The 23,687-nt window shown below is 36.0% G+C and overlaps 1 protein-coding gene across 2 annotated transcripts in view; it reads right to left on the minus strand.

Moving 5' to 3' along the window:
- Positions 1-569: 569 nt before the first annotated feature.
- LOC117564344 (polypeptide N-acetylgalactosaminyltransferase 2) overlaps positions 570-23,687 on the minus strand; it is a 36,803-nt gene continuing 13,685 nt past the window's right edge. For both annotated transcript variants that reach the window (XM_034243055.2, XM_034243054.2), the window contains exons 3-7: positions 4,536-5,011; positions 4,278-4,444; positions 2,527-3,214; positions 2,276-2,448; positions 570-1,544 (exon numbers count right to left, since the gene is read on the minus strand). In XM_034243055.2, the coding sequence (XP_034098946.1) occupies positions 1,243-1,544; positions 2,276-2,448; positions 2,527-3,214; positions 4,278-4,444; positions 4,536-5,011 (1,806 nt within the window). In that variant the 3' untranslated portion in view covers positions 570-1,242. The remainder of the gene's footprint in view (positions 1,545-2,275; positions 2,449-2,526; positions 3,215-4,277; positions 4,445-4,535; positions 5,012-23,687) is intronic.

Raw genomic sequence — 23,687 nt, forward strand, 5'->3', positions numbered from 1 at the left:
ATGGAAATGGATGTGGAAGTGGAAATGGAATGTGAAATCGCCATAAAAATATTGTAAAATATCGTAAAATTCATATAAAACAAAGGAGGCAAAAAACTCTCGAAAGAAAAGCAAATTAAATGCTCGCTGTGTGTGTGTGTGTGTGTGTGTGTGAGTGCAATAGTATTTAATGTTGAGTGAGTGTGAGTGTTTGTGTATTTGTTTGAGTTAACTAGAAATTTTAAAATTTATTCAAATATTGAAATGAATGCGTTTCGCATGCACTTACAATCAATGGAAATAATATTTGAAAATTGATTTCAATTATTGTTTTGGCATTTTTCTTTTTGTTTGTAAAATTTTAAAATAATCATATATACATATACACTTAAATTGTTTTTGTTGTCTAATACATTTCGGTGAATGTATTTTAAGTACTTAAATTTATAACTAAAACTAATGATAACATTTCTTATTTATTTTCCTCTTTTTAATTTGTTTTCTTTTTTGTTGTTTGCCTTTGTCATAGTCATAGAGATAGTTGAAGCCTCTGAGCTTCAAATAGGGATACAGATAGATAGTTTTAGTTTGGAATTTTTTGTTATTTTATAGTTGTTGTTGCTGTTTCTGTTGTTCTGCTGGGCTATCTAGATGATAATTGACTTTGCTGGGGGGCGGTGAAGGGGAATGTGTTGAGTTAATGCAAATTATATATTTATTCTTTAAGCAGCTTCCAAAGGGTTTACGTTAGTATATGTTTGTATGCATGTGTGTACTCGTATGTAGTTTATATATTTTTTAAATATATTTTATTACATATGCATATACATACAAAAAATTAATCAGTCTAAGTACGTGTTTTTGTTGTTGTTCTTCTTCACACACACTTCTCCTCGAATTCTCCAAAGAAATTTGACTTGTACAACACATTCAACTTGTAACTTAAATATCATATTAGTCGAAACTTATACTTTCTGTGTGGTTCTTTGTGTGTGAGTGTGTGTATGTGTTTGTGTATGTCTGTAAACACATAGAAACCACATACTTCATCATCTTCATCCTCATCATCGTCATCATCGTCATATCCGAGTAGGTAGCATTTATAAACATTCACAAATATCACGAACCGAACTGAAGATCGCTTCAACGGAAGCCACATTTTCACGTTCTTCTCTCTTTGTCGGTTCTTTTTTTTTACTCATTATACTTTCTTTCTTTCGAAAACAAATCTACTTAGTTGGTCGTTTGTTTGGTTCGCTGCTCTCACGCATATTTGCTAAATTTCCAACGCTGTGTCGACAGCGCTGAATTGCAACGCTGTGCACTGATTCCCTGCTCGTTGTGATCTCGCGTGTCCAGGCAAACGTTGATCTTGTTATGCCGCACCATACCGCCATCACGTATGATCCAGCGTTGATTCTCCGAATCGTCGCATGACTTCAGCACCACCTGAGAGCCACGAGCGAACTGCACCAGGGTTAGGCAGAGATCATCGTGCTTGATTTCGCCGCGTTTCGAGTATGCCCATTCCTGATTGCCGCCCGTATTGTGGCAGGGGAAGAGACCTGCAAGTGGGGAAGAGAAAGAACAACAAAGATAGTGTTGTAAAGCAAGGAAATTTTGAATTAATTATGCGTATTTAATAGCTAACAATTTATATATTAATTTTAAGTAGTTAGTACATAAGCTTTAGGGGTTTTTTGACCGCCTTTGTAGAAGAAACTTTCGCAAAAGATGTATAACTTTTGACAGTGTAAAACAACACCAAAAATATGCTTAAAGTAGTTAAAATTCGTATAACTTTGCTAAAATTGATTCATAATTAATAAATGTGCGTTTTGGTGTATTAATTATACCATATACTTATCATATCTATTTGGTTTGCTAAACAGGTGCTGAATTTTTAACTTATAGTATTGTAAAACACCAAAATAATATTATAATTATTTTTTATACATTTCGTACTTTTTGAAACTTTGCTATTTTGAATATCTATAATTTTCATGATTTCATTTTCAAAGTAAAGGGATGCTTACTGTCAGTGTTGTAAAACGTCAAAATATTAGGTTAAGGGAGTTAAACGAATTAAAATTTAACTAATATAATATTTAGGTTGATCTGTATGTTATGGAAAAGTTAATTATTTAATTATTTTTAAATTTATATATAATTTTCTTATATTTTTTAATAACTTTAATTTATAATCCTCAAATTCTTTCCAACTTCTTTTTTTACGTTTCTTTAATATCAGAATTGTATACTAATCTTATTATTTGCTATTGCTTTTGTTACTCACCCACAGTGCCGTCTATCAAATGACCCATTGTGTCTAAGCATTCGGTCTGATCCTGTCTGAATTGCCCCACTTCCTGAGGTTCGGGGGCCTGCAGATCGGGATACACGTTCTCCAGATACCACTTGAAGGGCTTGCAATGCAGTTTTTCCTTCAAAGCCAAACGATCATCAATGCTGAAGAGAAGAAAACATAAGACATAGAAAAGAGATTTAAGCACCACATTTGAGAACAACGTTTTTTGCTCAACTCACTTGCCAAATGGAATATTCTTGGCCAGCGGCACTGCATTGTAATAATGTTGCTTGTAGTCATCCATCCAGACCTCAGCCGCACGTCGTGTATTCCGGGCAAAGACATTGCCACTGCCCCCAGGGAAAGTGTAAGGATGACGCTTGCGGAACACGTGACCCACTCGACTGCAGGGAATAATCTCCAAGCTGCCACCGCATTGCCACACGCGGAACGAAATCTCCAAGTTCTCACCGCCCCACACATCCATCTTCATGTCGTATTTACCCAACTTGTTGAAGTACGCCTTGTCGATGACAAACAGACCGCCAGCAATCATGGGCGTCCTGATCGCAGTCGTGGGATCATTGTGGCGAGCAGCACGCTCGCTTGGACTGAGATATTCCCACTTGAAGATCAGATTCCAATCGAAACCACCGCGCAAATCAGCCGAGGCGCCAATGTACTGGAAGTTGTCCATGCTGATCACATCGATGACGGGACAAACCACCCGAGTGGGATCCTCGCGCACACGCTCCAACAAAGGTTCCAGCCACTGTTCGTTGCACTCCACGTGACTGTCGAGGAAGGTGAGAACGCTGCTCACAGCCGCGTCCGCGCCGCGTACTCGTGATCGGACCAAACCTTCGCGCTTGTCGTTACGTATAATCCGCACCTTGTCGATCTTCGCGAGTTCCAGACCATCCTCGGCTGGAAAGTGTAAAAGAAAAGTGCAGAGTTGGCGCATTGTTAAAGTTTGTGCGGTAAGTTTGAATTTATTGCTATCATATTTAAAGTATTTTGAACAAGGGCCAAGTAGGTCAATCAATTGGTTGAGCCAGAAAACTATCTGCGGCTTAAATATTGCTGCCAATATCTATGTCAAGCAAGCAGAATTTAACTATCTTGACTATCTTAAACGGGAAATATATATTATTATTATTTGTATATGCTCGTACTTGTAATATAGGTCTTGAAGAATTAGGTTTTTTTTTAAATAATGACAAATAACTGAGAAGACAACTGGAAATAATACATTTTGTGTTCAGCTATCGAATTAGTTAATTTGAAATAGGAATTTCTTCTTTATTTATAGAGATTTATATTTCAAGTTGTTTTATGTTAAATGTGGCATATTTTGTATTCTCTGGTATATTTTGAATGTAGTACTTTTTGATATACCAATTATAGTACTCATCAACTTTTCAGTATATTAAATGAGCAATAGTTTTTGTTGATAATGAGGTATATTTTATACTCTATGGTATACTTACGATTTAGAAATATATTGGTATTTTTTCGGTATTTTAATTGAGCTATAATTTCTGTTGATTGTGGTATATTTTGTATAATTTGAATGCAGTACTATATCAATATACCAAATATATCCTGTGGTATTACTTCAGTATTTTTATAGTATATTAATTTGGTATATTTTTAAATTAATACCACTTTGTTTTGCAAATGGGTAGCAAACGTAAACATTCAGAATTAAACGGTTGTAAAAGGGCAAAAAAAGCTTTTCATATTTTCTGTCTGTTGTTTTTTTTTTTTTATTTATTAACGAAAAAGGTTTTGCAGAATTTCATAGTATTGAATTACCATTCTGTCACAGTTTTTAGTATAGTATACATGCATGCATGTATTCATGAAGTGAAAGAAAAAAGTATGTCAAACAGAACAAAGTTTAATTTACTGCTCTGCAAACTTGGCACATTTTTCACCTAGAGTCAGCTTAACATATTATTGTGTGCGGTAGTGTCAGCATACTTACGGTGGTCACTGTAATCGTCCACCAGCACAATTTCGCGTATCAAGTGCTCTGGACTGCGATTGAGAACGCTGACAATGGTTCTCAGCAGCGTTGAGCGCGCCTCGTTGTGGAAAGTGATGATGACGCTTGTTTCGGGCAAATCCTCGCGGAATTTCCTCGCGCGGCACCTGAAGGGGTGGGGAGAAAGGGGAGAGAGAGATAGAGGGAAGGGGCGTTGAAGAGACATTGAGTGTATGCATGTTAAAATCGCAAACTTACATGGGATTCCTTGTGTCGGGTATCTCGCGATTACTGGGCAACGCATCGCTGGCCTCCTGATTGAAGCGATTCCTGATGTACGGATCCTCGCCACTGCGCAGACCGCCGCCTCGAATGTAACCGGCCTCATCGAAATATTCCACCTCGCCATTACCACGTGAGCTGGGTGCCATGGCCAGACGTCCGGCAATTGGGAGACTGCTGCTGCTGCCGCTCTGTGAGGTCTCCTCGAGCGCAACGATGCCATTCAACTTGAGGCCATGGACCGCATTGCGTTCGAAATCCTTTACGGACCCGATTAAAATGACATTGCCGCCGGGATCGTCTGCTCCACTGCCGCCGCCAGACGCTCGAACCCCAGAGTTGGCAGCTGGCGCCCATTGCTGGCGTGCTGTGGATGCGCCAGACGATACATCGTCCTGGTATTGCTGCATGGCCGTTGCCACCTCACGTAGCCTCAACGCTCGATTTTCCACCTAAAAGAGCACACATAAAAAGAGAGAGAAAGAGAGTCGTGAGTGTGAGTGTGGAAGAAACATTGCCACATTTAATTTATTTCTTTAATCTCCGCCACATTGGTGACACAGCCAGCGTGTGGCAATAACTCAACTCAACTGCAAAAGCAACAGGGCAAGAGGACACGAGGTGGTCGAGAGCATCCAGGACACGACAGGACATGGACAGCAGAGGATTAGAGCAGATTCAACTTGCTGAAAAACTTTACAGCTTACAACAAGCAGCAGCAAAACACGCTACAGGCTGACTTATGGCTAAAAGCGTCGCCCAACAACAACAACAACACAAATAATATTTTGAGCCAGTTTTACGCTTTTTGTTACAAAGATTCATAATCTATAAATGACATTGGGGCCAACGCTTGACCCAGTTCACAAAGCTTTGCCCCAAAGGCTAAGGAAAAAACAAAGTTTTTAGATGCTCATTGCTGTGATAGAGTCGCAAAATATGTAAAAAGTTATGTCCGAGTTTTATCGAGTGCCACTTTCTACTACATGTTGTACAAGATCGCACAAGTTTTGAAATATTATATATACAAAGAGTCGATTAGAGTGCATTTATATTGCATGCACTTGGCAAGTATTTGCCAAGAGAATTCTTTATAAATTTTGCTGCATTGAGAGTGGTTTTTCAATAACCGTCAAGGAAAATAATAAAAATTATTGTTTTAACTCGCTGTGTGGCAATAAACTTCGATTAATTGCAACCAAAGCAAATGAGAAATAATTTGTAAAAAGTTTTCTAGCAAGAATTTATGGCAAGACAATAATTTCTCTTGATAATACCCAATACATACAATAGAGTAGAAGGGTATTATAAGTTTGTGATTCCAGGGAATGTATTTAACGGGCAGAAGAAGCCATCTTCATTTCCTTATAAATTTTATATATTTTTTTGATCAGCGTAAAAATCCAAGGCGATATAGCGTTGTCCGTCGTCGAAGTTTTTTTAAGAAGCCCAATCGGGACTTAGTAGCTTTGGCTGACAATCTGGTATATTTTGTATACTAAATATGTAAAATTATAACGATATATCAAATACAGTTTTTAGTATATTTTCAGTATTTTTTGGTATATTAAATATGTAATACTATTTCAATATACCGTATATTTAAGTATTATTTAAATATGCACCACTTTATCGATATATCAAATATTACTTTTGGTATATTTTTAGTATATTTGCGGTATATTTTGGAATATATGAATTAGAATATGATTTTATTGAAAATGGATTAACGGATATCTCACAGTCGAGTGTGCTTTCTTACTTGCTATGAATAATTCCTCTTCATTTTGTATTTGAATTTATGTTTAGTACTTTGACAACTTAATTAAGACACCCCTCGTCAAAGCGATATAAATCTATCATATCTATCATAACTTCTATACGCATATGACAGACATATTTGTCATTGTCACTTCGCTGACGATAGCGTCAATCGTTTTTACGCGCTGCTCTTTTTTTCTGCAATCTCATCCTATTGTTGACAACAAAAAGCAGCGCATTAAACTTCTCCCCTTCGTATACCCAAGACTCATTCAAGATGCAAGCAAAGCTTTGTGTTTTGCAGATAATATTTCGGTTGTTGTCCTTGCATGCCAATCTCTAATCCTCCTGTCGGTGAGTATCAAAATAAAAGAAAAGAAATAAAAGTAGGAGCAGAAAAAAAGAAAAAAAAAGGGTAAATCCTTTCTGGGTATAAATCCCGTAGGGTATAGACAAATAAAGACTTGTACCGGATTTCCGTTTTTATATTGCTCGTAATATTATGTAAATTGTATAAATAGCAAAAGAATACTATATAGAGCAGAATTAATGCCATATGATGAGGGACAACAGTCGAATGAGGAAAGGATAACAACAGCAGCAGCTGCAGCTGTGGAAAAAATAGACTTCTGACTGCAAAACAGAAAACTTTTTGGGTTTAACTAATGATGGATTGTTATTGTTGTTGTTTGGTTGTTGAAATGATTTGCAAAAGGCCAAAGATTGACATACTTTCACTCTCCTTTCACTCTTTCGCTCCTTTCATACTAATAAAATCCAAGGAGAGAGAGAGAAAGAGTTTCATTTACCCATGACTCGTTTATTAATTGTGTTTAACATTCAATCTATTTGTCATGCTTTATGGCCAAAAGTGCTTGGACAGACCCTCATTTGTTATACGCGACGTATGCGTGATGTTTTTACTCGTTCATGTTGTTCTTGTAGTTTTAAAATCGAAACTGGCACGTTTAAGGTTGTTTTTTTAGAGTGTTTTTTGTGAGTGTGTTGGTTGATATTCAACTTCCGTTCTCAGTCTCGCCTTTCTGCGCTTTCGATTTGCATGATACGTGACCCCTTTTAACGCCATTTGCAAACGCATTTGTTATAGGGCAAAACCCCGCACTTGGCTCTTGCCTCGTGCAACGTGTCTGCATTGTTAAATATTTAAAATGGTCTTAAGTGTCGAATTATGTGACAAGCTGCAAAAATTTCAGTAGACTCTAGCTGTCGTCTGTCTTCTGCCAGACTTGTCAAGTGGCCCGAAGCTGCTGTGGATTGGGAATCGGAGTTGTCTCAAGGCTTTCGTAAAGTCAAAAACATTCATTGTCCTTTTGTGCACGAATCACTTAAGCTTCAGCAAAAACCAACTGAAATTTCCATTTCACACCCAAGAGCATTTAAATCACATTATTCAGTTTGACAAATAATCTGCAATTTGCAGTGTGCTTGTTTAATATGTGCAATGCACAAATAGTTATTTAATTTGTTATTCAATTTGTTTGCTCTGCCACACAATAATTCTTTGCCCGATTGTTGTTATTATTATGCACACACAAACAGGCAACAAACGAGGGAAAAAAACAAACAAACATCCTTTTTGGTTATTATTATTAATTACACTTTGAGCTGGGCTGCTGCATGATGGACAGCCTGGTCATATATGAGATGAAAGCATGGAGATAAAGGACCAAAGACCATGTGATATGTGGCTGTATGCAGATAACAAAGCGCACAAAGAATGGAGCAAGAAGAAAAGCGCAATTGTTGCCACATTAACGAAGATTGAATACGCTGAAAAAGTAATCCAATCTAAGCAGAAATCTTGTTAGTCGCGTTGTTAATTAACTTTGGTATAAAAAGGCAACGCGAATTGACAGACGACAGTTTTGTTAAAGCTGCAGAAAGTAATAACTCATATTTAATATTGATTATGACAAAGTCTGTGCATATAATATAAATTTCATTTTATTATACATATAGTTGAGAAGAGAAACTATTTGTGAGCTAAAGTAAACAAAATTTGCATACTTATTCATTTTTCTTGCATGAAATGCAAACTGCACAGGGAATGAATGGAGCTCGCTCGATACACTCGACAACCTATTTGGGTGCGCACATGGCGTATACGCAATATGGGAACACACACACAAGGTCTTGGCCATGAAATAGTGCGTTTCTTATCAAGTAAAATATTGGCAGCTATGCATATGCGACAAGGCAAGGAGTTGTCTCTTTCTCGTCTCCTTTCCCTTCTTTTTGCTCCATCGTTTTGGTATTGGAAACAGTTTCAATTTAGCCATTCAATTTGTCGTTCTTGCCACACTTGCCTTTGCTCTTCGGTCATGTGTAACTTAATTAGTTTCATTGTTTGCATTGTGGAGTGAGTGATGGACACAAGGGAGACAGCGACCGAAAGGGGAAAGGAGAATGAGAATGAGGATTTATGGTCAATGATTGGTTTTTGGTTGCACTCCCTGTGCGTGTGTGTGTGTTTTGGGGGACCAAAATATCTAAAGGGTGCAAAACGGGGTAAGCGGCTTATTGGCCGACATCATTATGCTCATTTTGGCACAACAATCGATATTGGTTATTAACTTGTTACCGCTGTTGCTGCTGCTGTTGCTACTGCTGCTAATTAGCCATAACTCAAATTTAGCCTACATGCCTCCTGATAATAATACAAACAATATTTCAGGCCAAAAGAATTGCCAAAAAGTTTTGTCAATATAATTTAGTCGACATACAACAGTTTTTATTGTTTGCTGTTGTTGCTGGTCTCTGGAGAGCCACTTTCAGTTAAGAGTAATGCATTGATAAACGACTCTTGTTGTTGTTGTTCTTGGTTGTTGGCACGTGACTTGAAGCCAACTTTTGTGTAGCACACACGTTGCATTTGCCCATGACGCTAATGTTTGCCACCGTTCACCACTTTTTATTTTGGTATGTGCAAACACTCGCTTGCCCAATTAGTCAATCAGCTAGTCAATCAATCGATACACTTGAATATTTTTCTGACCTACACTGCATCACTCTGTCAAAACTGTGTCATTAGTCAATCAACAGCAGCAGCAGCAGCAACAGCAAAAACAACAAATATCGCGGTCTATATGGATGTGGTCCATAGACGGCAACAAGTTGCCACAAATGGATCTTTTTTTTTTTTGCTGTTGTTGCTCTTGCTATCGATGATGATGCTTTCGGTCATTTTTTTATGTGCAGCTCGTTTAAAGTTCAATGTTTGAGTTCAATGCTTGCTCTGCTCTTATTGCCTTCTTTTTGTCTACTTCATTTGATTTGTTGCTTATGGCATTCATGAATGGAATTGGAATTGCATTATATATTTCAAGTTGATTATAACAGGTTTTACTAAAGGTTTATTGGCTTGCTCTGAATACGTTGCCTTGGGTGAACAATTACAAAAAGAAGATAGACAGAATTGATAATTCGTCTAATTACAAAATAAATATATAAAGAAAACGCTATTTAAACCAAAATTATGTTATTCAAAATACAAATTTAAAGTTTGAAAATAAGGTTATATAACAGTTCGTTGGCCTTGGTTGGTCACTTCATAAAGAATAAACCAAAAACTTTGATGACTCGCTTTATATTGAACTTAAAAACGAGTAATTTTAAATACTTTTTGAAAATAATTTATATAGTGCTAAAAATATAGATGAACGATATTAAACTAGATAACAAACAGTTAATTCAATTTATTAGCTTGGTTTAAATAAACTGCCTTGGGAGGTGAATTCAAATAGAAAAAAAAAAAAAAAAGATGTCGCGTTTATTTGTGAACTTCACAAAATCAAAATTGTGAATAAAATACAAGTTTAAAACATATTTTTTTTTGTTTTCAAAATATAGATACGACATTTTAATATAAAGTTTACTAATAGTTCTTTTATTAATCTGAATAAATAGCCTTGCAAAGACGATTCATAAAAAGAAACAAGAATTTATAATTAACCTAAAACAATAAGTTCTTTTACTTCCATCTCAAATATAAAAATAATTTTAAAATATCATAAAATACCAGTTAAAATACCATAAAATTAAAAGAATACTATTTGAAATACCATGAAATACCAAAAAACCGGTAATTAAATATAAAACACTATTCATTTATACAAGTAGGTATAAACATGTAGCAATTTAAACAAAAGCAACAACATTTGATATCAAATATAAAAAAGTATTTTTAAATACCAAAAAAATATCAAAAATTCCAATTTAAAATAATTTGAAAACTATCCATGATTGCTTTAATAATTAAATTAAAAAACAGTAGAGAAAGTAAAATGAAATTTTAGATCAATTTATTTCTAACTGAAACGTGGAAATACCATTTTAAATTAGAAATAACTAACAATTTAATAATTTTTCCATTAAATCACAAAATATTCAGACCACTTTCACTTCCATTTATCTTGTAACTATTCCCTAAATAATATTGCAGTTGTGCCCCAAGTCCAATCTCTTTTGTCAAGCTATTTCCATTGAAGCAATCATTATATTATTTTCAAATCTTTATTACGAAACTTTGTTGCAATTTATTGATGCGAACTCGATGTTTTTGACTCTAGCATACAATAAGATTTGCTTGAACAGCTTTTGAACATCAGAATTTCGATAGAAAAGTATTTAAAATACAAATACAGAGAGAAGAGAGGGAGAAATTTGCATTTGTTGCTTAGCCCAACTACTATTCGAGTCAATTGTCGTGTGCTTAAAGTTGTGTTTTTGGCCAGACAGAAATCTGTGCCCATGTCATGTCTCATTTCCAATTTCATCAACGGTTCATTGCTTCTACAGTTATTCTGTTGCTTTGACAATGGGCGTGTGTGTTGAGTGTCTGTGTGTATGTGGTGTGTGTATTTTTCTTGGCATTTGTCTTTGCCGAAGACATCGAAAATATTTTTGTATTTTGTCGAATCAATATTTTTGGGCGTGCATAGATTTTTAATTGAATTTTGTTTGTTGTGTTTCGTTAGTTGTTGCTGACGCACAAATGCCAATGCCACACACACGCACATGTGTGTATAGGTGTGATTGTGTGTGTGTGTGGGTGTGTTGGTTTGGTTGCATTGCATATTCAATGCTCGTCATGTGCAACTTGGAACATCGAAAGGTCTTAACTGATTTGCAATGCGATTGAAGTTCAATTTATGCGGCCTGAAAGCCAAAGAAATTAGTTTTGCAGAACAATGGCAAAAAACTTCCATTTGTTGTGTGAGTAAACTCACATTTTTTTCTTTTTGTTTTTGTGTAAGCCAAGTTTAATCAGTATACTGTGGCTTTTATCTGTCGGTTTGTCGGTTTTTGTGAGTAGACACACTTGGGGCAAAAATAAATTTGATACGTTCCAATTACTGAATCATGCAGTCTACTTAGTAGCTATCTAGCCAACTGGCTGCATGGAAACTACAACTACGATGCTGATGTGAAAATCATTCAGCTGGAAGACTGCACAACCGAGTTAAGCACAAAAAAAAGAACAACAACAAAAGACACCAGAGAGAGAGAGAGAGAAAAAATGAGATATATAACATGAAATGAGCAACACGAAAACACGAAAACGAAACAAAACGAACCGAAACTGAGGCCAAAAGCTAACCAAACGAAACGCAACAAATTAAAATCATTGTAAGAAAACATGAAAAGAAATTGCTGGCGAAAATTTTCACTAATTAATCAAAAAAAGAAAAAGAAAATAGGCAAATGTGAAAAGCTTATGACAGAAAGGCAGCAAACTTAATTGGAGATGACAGCCAAATGTGACACTTAAAGAAGTTAAGCTGATCAACAAAATTCAAAGAGGAAAAGCATTAAAATATAATGTTTTTTTTTACATTTTTATTGCACGACCAAAATAAGTAAACAGAATTACAAAAAAAAACCTATCAGGAGCTTCATATTTCCCTCTCACACAATTCATTAATTCGTTGCTCCTCAGATGGACTCTCGGGTTCGATATCAGATAGCATTTTTTGAGTTTCCTGTGCCAATCGCACCAATGTTGTCAAATCTTTTTCTAGGCAATCGATGCGTTGCTTTTGCAGATCAATGACAGTCATAAAGCGTTCGATCTGTTCGCCACGACTCAAGGCTAAGGCACGCCAATAAGCCGCATCGTTGGTGACATCTACGTACTCCGACATCGATTTCGTGTGATTCAAACGCTTCTGCAGCATTATCACAATGTGCACCAAGAGACGAAAGCTAAAACGTTGCGGAGTTGCGATAACTTCAGCTTCATTCTTAATCGTATTCACTTTGAGTTCATGTGGTTCACCAAAACTATGCTCTGCACTTTTTTCAATCATTTCCTTTTGTTCGTCTGTGTTTTCCATTTTGTTTAAGGATTAAAATAAAATTATATTTCTACTATTGAAATGCCAAATTTAGTTAAGTTTTTTCTTTGTTGTAAAGTCGTAGCCTACTTCTCTATGAATTTCTACATATTTCAGACGCTTTCTCAATAATAAATCAATTAATAGGCAACTGTAATTCGTTTGTAATTTCTCTTCTTTTTTAGCCACAGTTTAGCGGGAAATTGCTTAATTTAAACCATCTTTTTTTTCTCGCACAATATTCTCTGAACATCTTCGTTGCTTTTATAGTTGATTTTTATCATAAAACTTTAATTGTTGCGCTTGTTACATTTCCGGGCAGGCGAAAATTTCTTTTCCCTTCACTACTTCCCTTCTCTCTCTCTCTCTCTGTTTATTTCTCTCTCTTGTTGTTTCTTTAGATTTTCACCGTCGTCGCATCTTGAAACTTTTATGGGACATTAACAAAACACGAAATCTCTTGGCTACGGCTAATTTCCTATACAACAGCGGCAAAGGCGAAGATTTTCTCTAGGTTTAATGAGCTGACAGCATTAATCGCAGTTTTAAGTTTTTGGATATTATTTTGATGTTCCCTTTGGGGCGCATCAACATTTATGCGTTGTGCGATAAGCGATGATTTGTCGGCTCTTTCTTAATGCAACATGAAATACCCTGTAATTTCCTTTACTAAACAAAAACACAAATTACCGCTATCACTTGACATTCACTTCCAAATCTCTGGCTACCCAGGGGGTCCAAAATAATGTTGTTGTTCACTGTGTTTGCTACTTATCAGATTTGCCTGTCAATCAGTTAGTTTTGTTGGCCAGAATTTACATAAGCCACACGGTAAATTTTGTGCAAAAACCGTCGAGTATTTTAATGGCTAATTTATGTTCAACAAATGTCGAACGGTCAAACAACAATGCACAAACTCTGTGTGTGTTTACAATGCACTGCGGGGAAAATGGCACAAGATGCAATAAATAAATACATTTGCTCGTAATTTATCATCAATTACAGGCCGAGGTCGACACACAGAGAGATATAGAGAGCGGAGATGTTCGCCAGATGATTTGGCCTGCAGGTTAATTGAAAATCTCACATGCTGCCAGGTAAATCAGCCTTTCTCTTGCTCTGGCTATTGCTGTCTCTCTCTCGCAGCTATCATCTCTTTCCTTGTGTATTTCTATTAGACTTCAACTTTGTGCGAGTTGCGCAACTTTTGAGGCTGATGATGAAGCTGTGAGATGCCACAAAAAAGCAGAGAGAAGCGAAAAAAAAATCCAAATTGCGGCCAAAGCAACAATTGCAAATTGTTGTGTAGCAAATGTGTTGCATGTGCTTGTGTGTGTTTGTGGCATCTTCAGCTGCGATGGGGCAACAAAGTCACATGGCAAAAAGCTTCCTCCTCTCTCTCTGTCTAGGAAAACTTACTGTTGGTTAAGTAGCAAATTTGATGCTGTTGCAGCTGTCAGCTAACACAACTCAACTCGCCTCTTCCTCCTCTGCTCTGCAAATTGATGCAGCCTTCATTTTTGGCTATGGTTGAACAAACAAGTTTGTGGCTTTTGCTCAAGTCGCCCAATTTGCATGGCAAACTCAATTAAATAACCATCATTTTGAGCACTTGGCAGCGTTCTCTTTTTCACACATAACCCGAATTATTTTGACCAACAAATTTTTGGTCTAAAAGCAGCAGCTTAGCTGCCAATTTTCTCACCTTTGCTTGCGCCATAAAAGGCGTCTCTAATTTGAGTTAATTAAAACCGAGTTTGCAGCAACTTTTGCAACTTTCACATAGTTTTAATAAAATATTGAAGACTACTTATTAATCTTATTGAGTAGCCATCCAATTGCCTTTCTTTTAAACAGTTTAACAATAAATGTAGCAACATTATTTATGCCAAGTGCATTGCAGTTGATAACAATCGAGGTGCCACATTTGCAACAAGCTGTGTGTGTGTGTGTGTGTGAACATGACAAGCACAACGCTGATGACCAAAGCTCTGTTGAGTTTAGCCTCAATCTGCTTGACATGAAAATATTATCCTTATTATCCTTTGGCAGTCTTAACTCTTGCTTTTTGCCACACACAAATGCACATACAGTTGCAGTGTTGCAGCTGTGGTTGTTATACCCACTATTTATAGAATAGAAAGGTATTATAACTTCGTGTGTGCATGCAGAAATAAAATTTAAACATATATTTTTGATCATCATATAAGACTATAAGACTTTGGTATGTTTTGTACTCTGAATGTCGTAGAATATCGATGTACCAATTATAGTCGTTGGTATATTTCACTATTTTTTCGGTACATTAATTGAAATAACTTTTTTAGACATTATGGTATATTTTGAACCTCATAGTATATTATCAATTTAGAGTAGAATAACAATATACTAATTCTTCGGTATTTTTTCGGTATATTCATTGAGCTATAATTTTTATTTGGCAATCTAGTATATTTTGTTCTTTATAGTATGTTTTGAATGTAGTAGTATATTGATAAACCAAATAAAGCCCTTAATATACTTTGGTATCTGTTCTGGTATATTTTTTACACTACAGTATATATAGAATATCGTAGTATATCAATATACCAATTATAAACTTCATTAATTGAGCTATATTTTTGACAATCCGGTATATTTTTATATACCAAATAAATCTTTTGTTGCACTATAGTATTTTTTCGGGATATTAGTTGAGCATATTTATAGAATAATACCATAACATTACCATTATTATTACGTATCTCTCAGTCGAGCAGACTTGACTCTAGCATTCTTACTTGTTGGTGTTGTTTCTGGGTGGCAATTTGAAGTAACTGCCACAGAGGCTGCAATAAATTGCATGTTGCATAAATAGCAGTAGTACTATAGTAGAAGCAGCAGCAGCAGCAGCTGTTGCATGCAACGTGTGTGTTAGAGTGTGTCCAAATTGCCACTGTGACTATGACTGTGACTGTGACTGAAGTCGCTCTAACGTTGCCACTGCCACTGACTCCGCCTCTGCCATGCTCTGCTCTGTTTAAGTGCTTGCAACTGCCACGGCCAGTGGTTGTTGTGGTTGCCACTGCTGCTGCTGCCCCACGTTGCAAGAGATCTTCATAAAATATATTGAAAGTGCTTGGCATAAATTTAAGGTCTCGCCCTGTCTCTGTCTCACTGAAGACAATGCTGCCACTGAGTCTCTGCCTCTTCAGAGAATCAATTAAGGCCATGCCACAAACTAAGCAGAGCTGTTGATGAACTAACGCCACACACAATTCACTCTCTTTCTCTCTCTCTCACACTTTTTGTCGATATTTTCGGGCACTCATTAGAGGCATTTGTATCTGGGTATAATAATAATATACTCGACAATCAAAAGTTACTCAATTCGGGTCATTCATTAAGGCACAACTGAATGTCGTCATGCAGTTTGAAAACTGTGACTCATTCGGCGCTTGAAAGAATGTTTTCATGATGATGTGGCAGACACACAGACACAGACAAAACACAGATGCCCATGTACGAAGTGAAGGGCAACGGGCAACGGCAACGGTCAGATATAGATACACTCGCATTCGCGTTCACATTCACATTGGCATAAATATTGTAAAGATACATTCGATTGCAGCGCTCGAGCACAAGAACAATAGCGGCGACAAATTGCCAAATGTGCGCATCCGCACATAAACAAAAGCCACATGTGCGCACAAAAGATACACAGCCATAGATACAGCAGTAGCTACAGCAGCTACAACAGCTTCAGATACAAATGTATCTGAGGCCGAATGTGACACGTCGCATTCTAATTAAAGCAAACACTTCTTGCGAATGATATTTGCTTATATAGTACGTAATTTTTATTACCACGTTGATGTCAGTTCGAAATATCAAGTATACGCAATACACACACAATTTACCAACTAAAATATTGTTTATCGCAATAAGCCCATTTCATTGCAATTAGCTTTGTTGCCATGGGTCAAATTGCGGTTGAATATGTAACAACCGCACTTCGACCGCATTTACCGCATTATATTGACCAATATTTTTGTAGAGTTGTTGCAAATGATATTTAATATTTAATTTAATTGCATTTTCGTCGCATTTTGTGTTTAAACAGGATTTAACCGCAGCTTAGCCACAGTCAATGAGCTAAATTAATAGCAGGTTGCAAAAACATTTTTAAGCTCAACTTGTTTTCGTGTTTTTGCATTCCAGAATTTTTAACTTTAAGGTCGTTGAACACAGTATTGTTCTGATTTGTTGTTCTTGATAAAATATCTTAATGAGCCATGCCTTAAAAACAGGAGGCGACATTTAGAAGTTAGCTATCTAGAAAGCTGACGTAAGTGCACTGAAATAGCAAAGCAAATTATAATAGATGTTTTTGCTTATTTAAAGTTTATCTGCACTTAAAATTGACATCAAAAGTATAAAGTATCTAAATGGTCGCAAGAGGAGTTGCTTTGCTTTTCAACAGTTAAAATAATTAGGAAAAATAGGGTACTAAAAAGTATAGCAAGCGACTTGACTTTACAATTGATATTATGATATTTATTATAAAAGTAATATTACATGTAACATTCTAAATTTTGCTCTTTTCCAGACACAAGTTTGCTGTTGTCGTTAGTGTAGTTTCCAATTAAAACTTTGTTTCAGTATAGTTGAATTTTATGCTGCTCATATGACAAGCATATCAAAATTGTAACCAAAATATGTTTATGACATTAGTTTTGTTTATAAATTACAAATTAAAGTGTCAGTTTAACTTAAAAGCTCAAATCTTAAATTAGTATTAAGATTTTGTTGACTTTACTTATTGTTACAACTTACGAATTAAACTATCAGTTTAACCCTCTTATAACTTGTAACCTTAAAGCCTAGACAAGAGCTAAAATGTTGCTGACATTAGTTATATTTATAGGTTACAAATTAAATTTGTAGTTTAACCCCCAAATTTTAAACCTTTAAATCCCTTAAAAGCTCTGAGATATAGATCAAATTACAATGTAAACTGCCAGCTTCAAGAAATGATTTTGTTGACATTCATTATATTTATAAATTACAAATTAAACTCAAAGTTTTTATTACTTAAAATCCCGAAGAAATGTTAAGATTTGCTTGATACATAAATCACAACTAAAACTGTCAGTTTAACCCTCTCAAATTTACTACTTTAAGTCCTGGACAAGAGACTTGCTTTGTTTAACAATCGCAGAGACATAAACTAGACACCAAAGCTTGATCCTAAACAAATTGTTGTTTCACTCAAAGAGTAGAGTCCAGCTATCTCGGCGACACTTTCGCTGCTGCCCTTTATCCAAGCATTTGCAAGCGTTAACTTAATTTTGGAACGTCAAGAGGTTTTTATAGGCGCTCTTTGAGCGTTTTTATGCGCAGAGAGAGCGAGAGAGAGAGAGAGAGAGGAAGAGGGGAGAAGTGGACCACTGGACTGTGAGTTATTCGCTGGAGTTTTGTTGTGGCACAGTTGCGTAGTTTACGCATTTCACGACATCTGCTTTATGGAGTGCATTTTAGTAGAACTCTTGAAGTACGAAACGAAAAAAAAAATAAAAAAAATAAAACAACAGCGACGTTAACAACACTAGCAAAACAGTAACAACACTATAAAGCCAAGTTAAGATGCCGTTTGCAAAGTAATCCGGTATATGACCCACATAACTCGAAACTTCACTTCAACTCGTACCACATTTCATTCACGAGGGCCGCTCCAAGCATTAAGTGTTGAGTGTTGAGTGTTCAGTGTTGAATGTTGAGTGTTGACTGTAGTACGCCCTCTTTGTCAACCATCGCTGCTCTTCTGGCCATCTCATCATCATCGTTCCCCCCCACCTCCGTGTGCCTTTGTGTGCAGTCATCACTCACTTAACGTGTTTTGCGTCATAAAGTTCAAGTTCATTATGCCAACAAACAAAAGCAAAGTCAAAAAGCCAACTACAATAACAAGTTAAAACAGTCCGTTAACAGTCAGTCACAGTTTGTTGGAGGATGGAGAAAGGGGGAAGGGGGGAAGTGCGCCCACCGGGCCAACAAAAATTGTGAAGTACACACTTGCAGCGATTACAGACACTCACTCGAAGAGATACCACGAAAAAGCGACGAGAGGAAAAAAAGTGAAACCATCGACAATAAAACACAGCACAAAGCTGCTGACCAAATAAAGCAGAAGAAGATAGAAAAGCAACTACAACAACAACTACAGCAGTAATATAATAACAACAGGCAAACAATACACAATGTTAAATAATTATTATTTAATGGCATTTGCATTGCGTCGTTTAAGCCAGGCCGACAACAGCGCAACAGCAGCTGCTGGCCAAAGTTAAGAAACATTTAAGCCGGATGCACATGAATTGGCCAAAAGGTTGCCGCAGTCTTCGCAAGCGATATTCGCACGCTTTTCGCTCTCCCCATCTCTCTCCCTTCTCTTCCTTTATTGCTCTTTTTGGTCATGTTGACATTTTAACTTGTCTTGGCTTTTTTCGGCTTCTACCTTTCGCTCACGTTGCTTCGCTTCCTCCTCCCCCACTTTGCATGTGCTCGCCATTTAAATGCCAGCGCTAAATGTCTTCGAGATAATCATTAAAATACAAATACAATAGCTACACAAAAATAAAAGTAAAATAAAATTAAATAAGAATAAAGATACGAGATAAAACACAATTAGCTTGCAAGTGAAAGTACACAATGGAATAACAACAACAACTATTACAGCAAATCGAACAACTTGAGAAAGTCACAAGACACAATTCAAATTTCAATTCGAATTCGAATAAGCTTCGTCTCCTTCTTCTTCCCCCTTTTGTCAAATCGTTCACGTTTTGTGCATGACCAAGAGCTGACACTGCTCCCTGGCTCTCTTTCTTTCTTTTTCTCTGTCCGGCTGCACTTCGCTCCCTTTTTAATCCCCCGGCCAATAAACTGCACCAAAAAATAGCCAACTATAGCCGCGACTTTTGGCCATTTGAGCCACTTAAGTAGTGGCATTCACCTCCTGCCTAGCAGCTTCTCCTCTTTTTTTTTATGGCATACCCTGGGTGTTGAAAGACCACGTGGAAAGAGTATATTAAGCGTAGGCGATGCATATGGCATTTATGGAAAGAAGTTGAAGTTTTTGAGACTTGATTTTCAAAAAGTTTGATATGGCTTGGAGAAGATATAAGTCATGGAGAGGATATACAGGAAAAAATCTAAAAAAGGTTAATTTAAAAAAAATATACTAAAATTATCTATAAGCTCAAATTAATTGTATGTTTATTTAAAATGGTTATAACGAGGTTATAGGGTATAGTAACTAGTGTCCTAATACTCCAAATAAATCTCTGATAATGTATACTTAAATTATATTGAAAATACCTAAAATGTACTAAATATTAAAATACTACAAAATATACTAAAAGAAAATAAATATGATACATTTTAAATAAATAAAATATTTCCTAAAAATACTTTAAGTATATTTTTAGTATTTTATACTATTATATATTAAAATACTTCAAAATATACTAAAAGAAAATAAATATGATACATTTTAAATAAATAACATATTTCTTAAAAATACTTTAAGTATATTTTTAGTATTTTAAATTTTAGTATATTTTACATATTTATAATGTACTTTTAGTATAGACTTATTTGGAGTCTTAGAACATTAGTTAACCGATAACCTTTTAATATATTATTTTTAAAGTAATCTTGTTTTTTAAATTTGATTTGGATTTTTAATGATCTGCTTTTGAGTATCTATTGCTACTATTCTTTTCAAAAAGACATCAACTATCGCTTCAACTTCAACCAAAGGGTATCTGTTAGCCACTTATTTCAGGCTCTTCTCGTTGCTTCTCGTATTTCTGACGCTTTTTGCAGCTGTGAGCTGTCGTTTTTATCGCCGTTGGGGCAAGCTTTGAGGCTGTGTCTCTGGCAATGTTTGTGTGTGTAGTTGTGTGTTGTTGTGCGAGTGTAGTTGAGTGCACATAACTACGACTATATCTATGTTTTATGTGTAGGTGTCTCTGCAATAGTTTGTTGTTGTTGTTTTGTTTTTTGCTCATATTTGGTAGCACTTAAAATTTTGCACTGCCAGCATAGCAACTAGGAGAGCTGCTCATCACTTTAGTGAGAAAAGCAAGAGGCTGAGAGAAAGAAAGAGAGAGAAAGACAGAGCAGAGAGAGAGAAAGAAGTGCTTAAGACTTGGAGCAACAGCATAAGCAGCTGTTGGTTTCGAATAAGTCGCATATCATTCAATTAGTTGCATATCTTATTTCACAAATTAGCTGATTTCAACATCCGCCGCTGTCTCCGTCATTTTTTCCGCTTCTTTCTTCAGCTGGCTGGCACATCAATTGTCTGTCTATTAATATTGAACATTTTTTTGTCTATTCATCATTTGCTATTACATCAAAAATGACGACAAAAATAATTTCGACAAGAAGGAAAGCTACACCTGGGGGAAATAGCATTTTCAATGTCAGTTTCAGCTGCAATTAAAGTTGTATAATAAAGAGAAAAGAGAGACTTTTTGGAGTAGAGTTTGTTGAATAGTAAATTTAACATAAAAACTTGCCAAAATAATCAAGATAGATAGTATCTATGTATCCATCTATTAGATACACCAAAGCTTCTTCAGATATTCTTCCAAAGTGTATAAAATAAAGCATTTGCTGTTGAAGGTTAAACTCCTCTTTTCTGCTAAATTGATTTCCATTTATTTCGAACAGCAAATTCCCAGAAAAAAAAACAACTTCAGTGGTTACACGCAATGTTAAGAGGATTAAATATAAATACACTCAGCGAAAAGTAAAAAATATTGGTAATATTTGAAAGAGAAAAGCAGCTAAGTGATTTAACGAAAAGAACGCATTTTTTTCAAGTGCATGAACCTTAGAACAATTGAATTCGTTTGCTCGAAAATCTTGTCTTGGCAAATGGCAAATCGAAAATCGTATTGTAATATGTAAATACAGACAGAAAGGAAATGCAAATGAATTTGTACTTGTTGTGTTAGAGAGGAAATTGAAAAAATAATAGCAATTGTCAAAATTGTGTATTTTCTAACAAACAAGCCAAAGAAATTGCAATGTAATTGTTAAATGTTTGCATGTTTTTCCCCCAAACAAGCTCATCATGTCTTCAATGTTTTAGCATATAAAAGCCTCTTCAATATATTTTAATCCTTGGACTTAAGTCAAGTTTGCTCCAGAGTATTTAAAGTTTTCATTTTTGTTTAGCCTGTTGTGTCCTTAACGCAGCTTTGCCTTGACCTTAACGCTTAAACGAAGCTTCCGGTTTGATCCCACAGACATTTCCTGGCAGCGCGTAAACATTTATCTCAATTCAAGCAAAAACTACAACTTCTGCTGTTGTTGCTGCTGTTGTTGTTGCCTTATCTTTTGCCTTTTGGCCAAAGACATGACAAGCTGCTACAGCAGCAGCGGCGTCCAAACAAGTTGTAAAATAACAATAAAAATCAGCGAAATGAAATTGAAAGCGATGCGCGAGCAGCAAAAAAAAAAAAAAATTGAACGAACATTAATGCCATATAATAATAAAGCCCATAATAATGAGTTAGAGGGGGAGGGTGAAGAAGGGATTGAAACAGATGCGGAGATGGTTGGTTGGATTGGTCGGTTGTTGGTTGTTGGTTGGAGTTCAATAAAAATTATGAAGCCAAGAGCTGGCGCGACCTTGTGAAGATGCGTTGGATTACGTTGCGTAATCGAGAGACGTGGCCAAGTCAACAGCTGGCAAAGTGGAATTGGCAACAGCAAACGAAAACGAAAATGAAGATGAAAAATGAGCTGAAGAGGAGAGCTGAAGAAGAGGGCAAAAACTGAAAAACCGGCTGCTGCTGTTTGAGCCGGTTAAGCGAGCTGCTTTAACTTTTGTTTTTGTTTGTCATTACAGTAGTCGATCGAATTGTTGTTGTTGTTTCTGTTGGCCACTGAAATTAGTGAAACACAAACAAAAAGGAGGCCAACAGCTAGCGTCATCTGCTGTCGGACCAGCCGATAAACATCTTTAATTATTCATTCTAAATCAAAGCAAGCCAAATGCCAAATGTTGTCTCTCCTATCTCCAATAACAAAGCCAAAAACTTTACTTGATTTTACAATCACTTAAGGGGGGAGTCAGAGGGAGGGGCACTTGCCTGACGAAAATGTTAATTGCTTGTGAAAGCTACAGAACAGAGTCATCTACATCGTTGTAGTCATCGTTGTAGTCTCAGGGCCACATTCGACGATAAACTTGCTAGCAGCGTCTCCCGCAGCACAAAAACCTAAACTGGAAATGTCTCTTCGATTCTATTCGTTTTTATTGAACAAAAGCAACAAGCAACAAATATAACGACTACAACAAAACTGCCACAAGGAAAAAGGCCAGAGGAAAACCAGTTTCTAGTTTCAAGAATTTGTTTTAATTAATTTCTGTAGATTCGAATATTGGTCAAGTGACTTTGGAATAAATGTTAAAGGCCTAGAGCTTGTTTTTTTTTTTTGGTGGAAGCAGGTAAAAGCGCATGTTAAGTGAATAGTCGACGGGGAAATACTCTGTATTAGCAAATAAATTTAATTATGTAGAGACTTGTTTCGCTTTTAATCGATGCAATCCAAGCGAAGGCTTTTTCAGTCAGTGATTTAGAAATCAGTTAGTGTTAATTTTAATTATATATAACCTTTTCTAATAATTAAATAATCGATGCTATAAATGTATGCCTATTTTAAATGCGGAAATATGAGCTTAAATAAATTAAGCTTAATGACATTTTAAAACTCGTATTAAGAAATAAGCAAATATCACCATAATCTTAACAAAAAAGCCAAAGGTCTCTGCAAACAGTGCTTTAGAAATAGGACAGTGTTAATATACTTGCTATCCATAGTGTAGGAAAGTATTATAACTGTCTGACCTGATAGATGCTGTCGAAATTATTTAGGAAGTCTAATACAATTTGGTCTTAGTTGCTTTGGCTGACAATTTCGTATATTTTGTACCTTATGATATATTTTG

This window comes from Drosophila albomicans, chromosome 2L, assembly GCF_009650485.2.
Source record: "Drosophila albomicans strain 15112-1751.03 chromosome 2L, ASM965048v2, whole genome shotgun sequence".
NCBI lineage: Eukaryota > Metazoa > Arthropoda > Insecta > Diptera > Drosophilidae > Drosophila > Drosophila albomicans.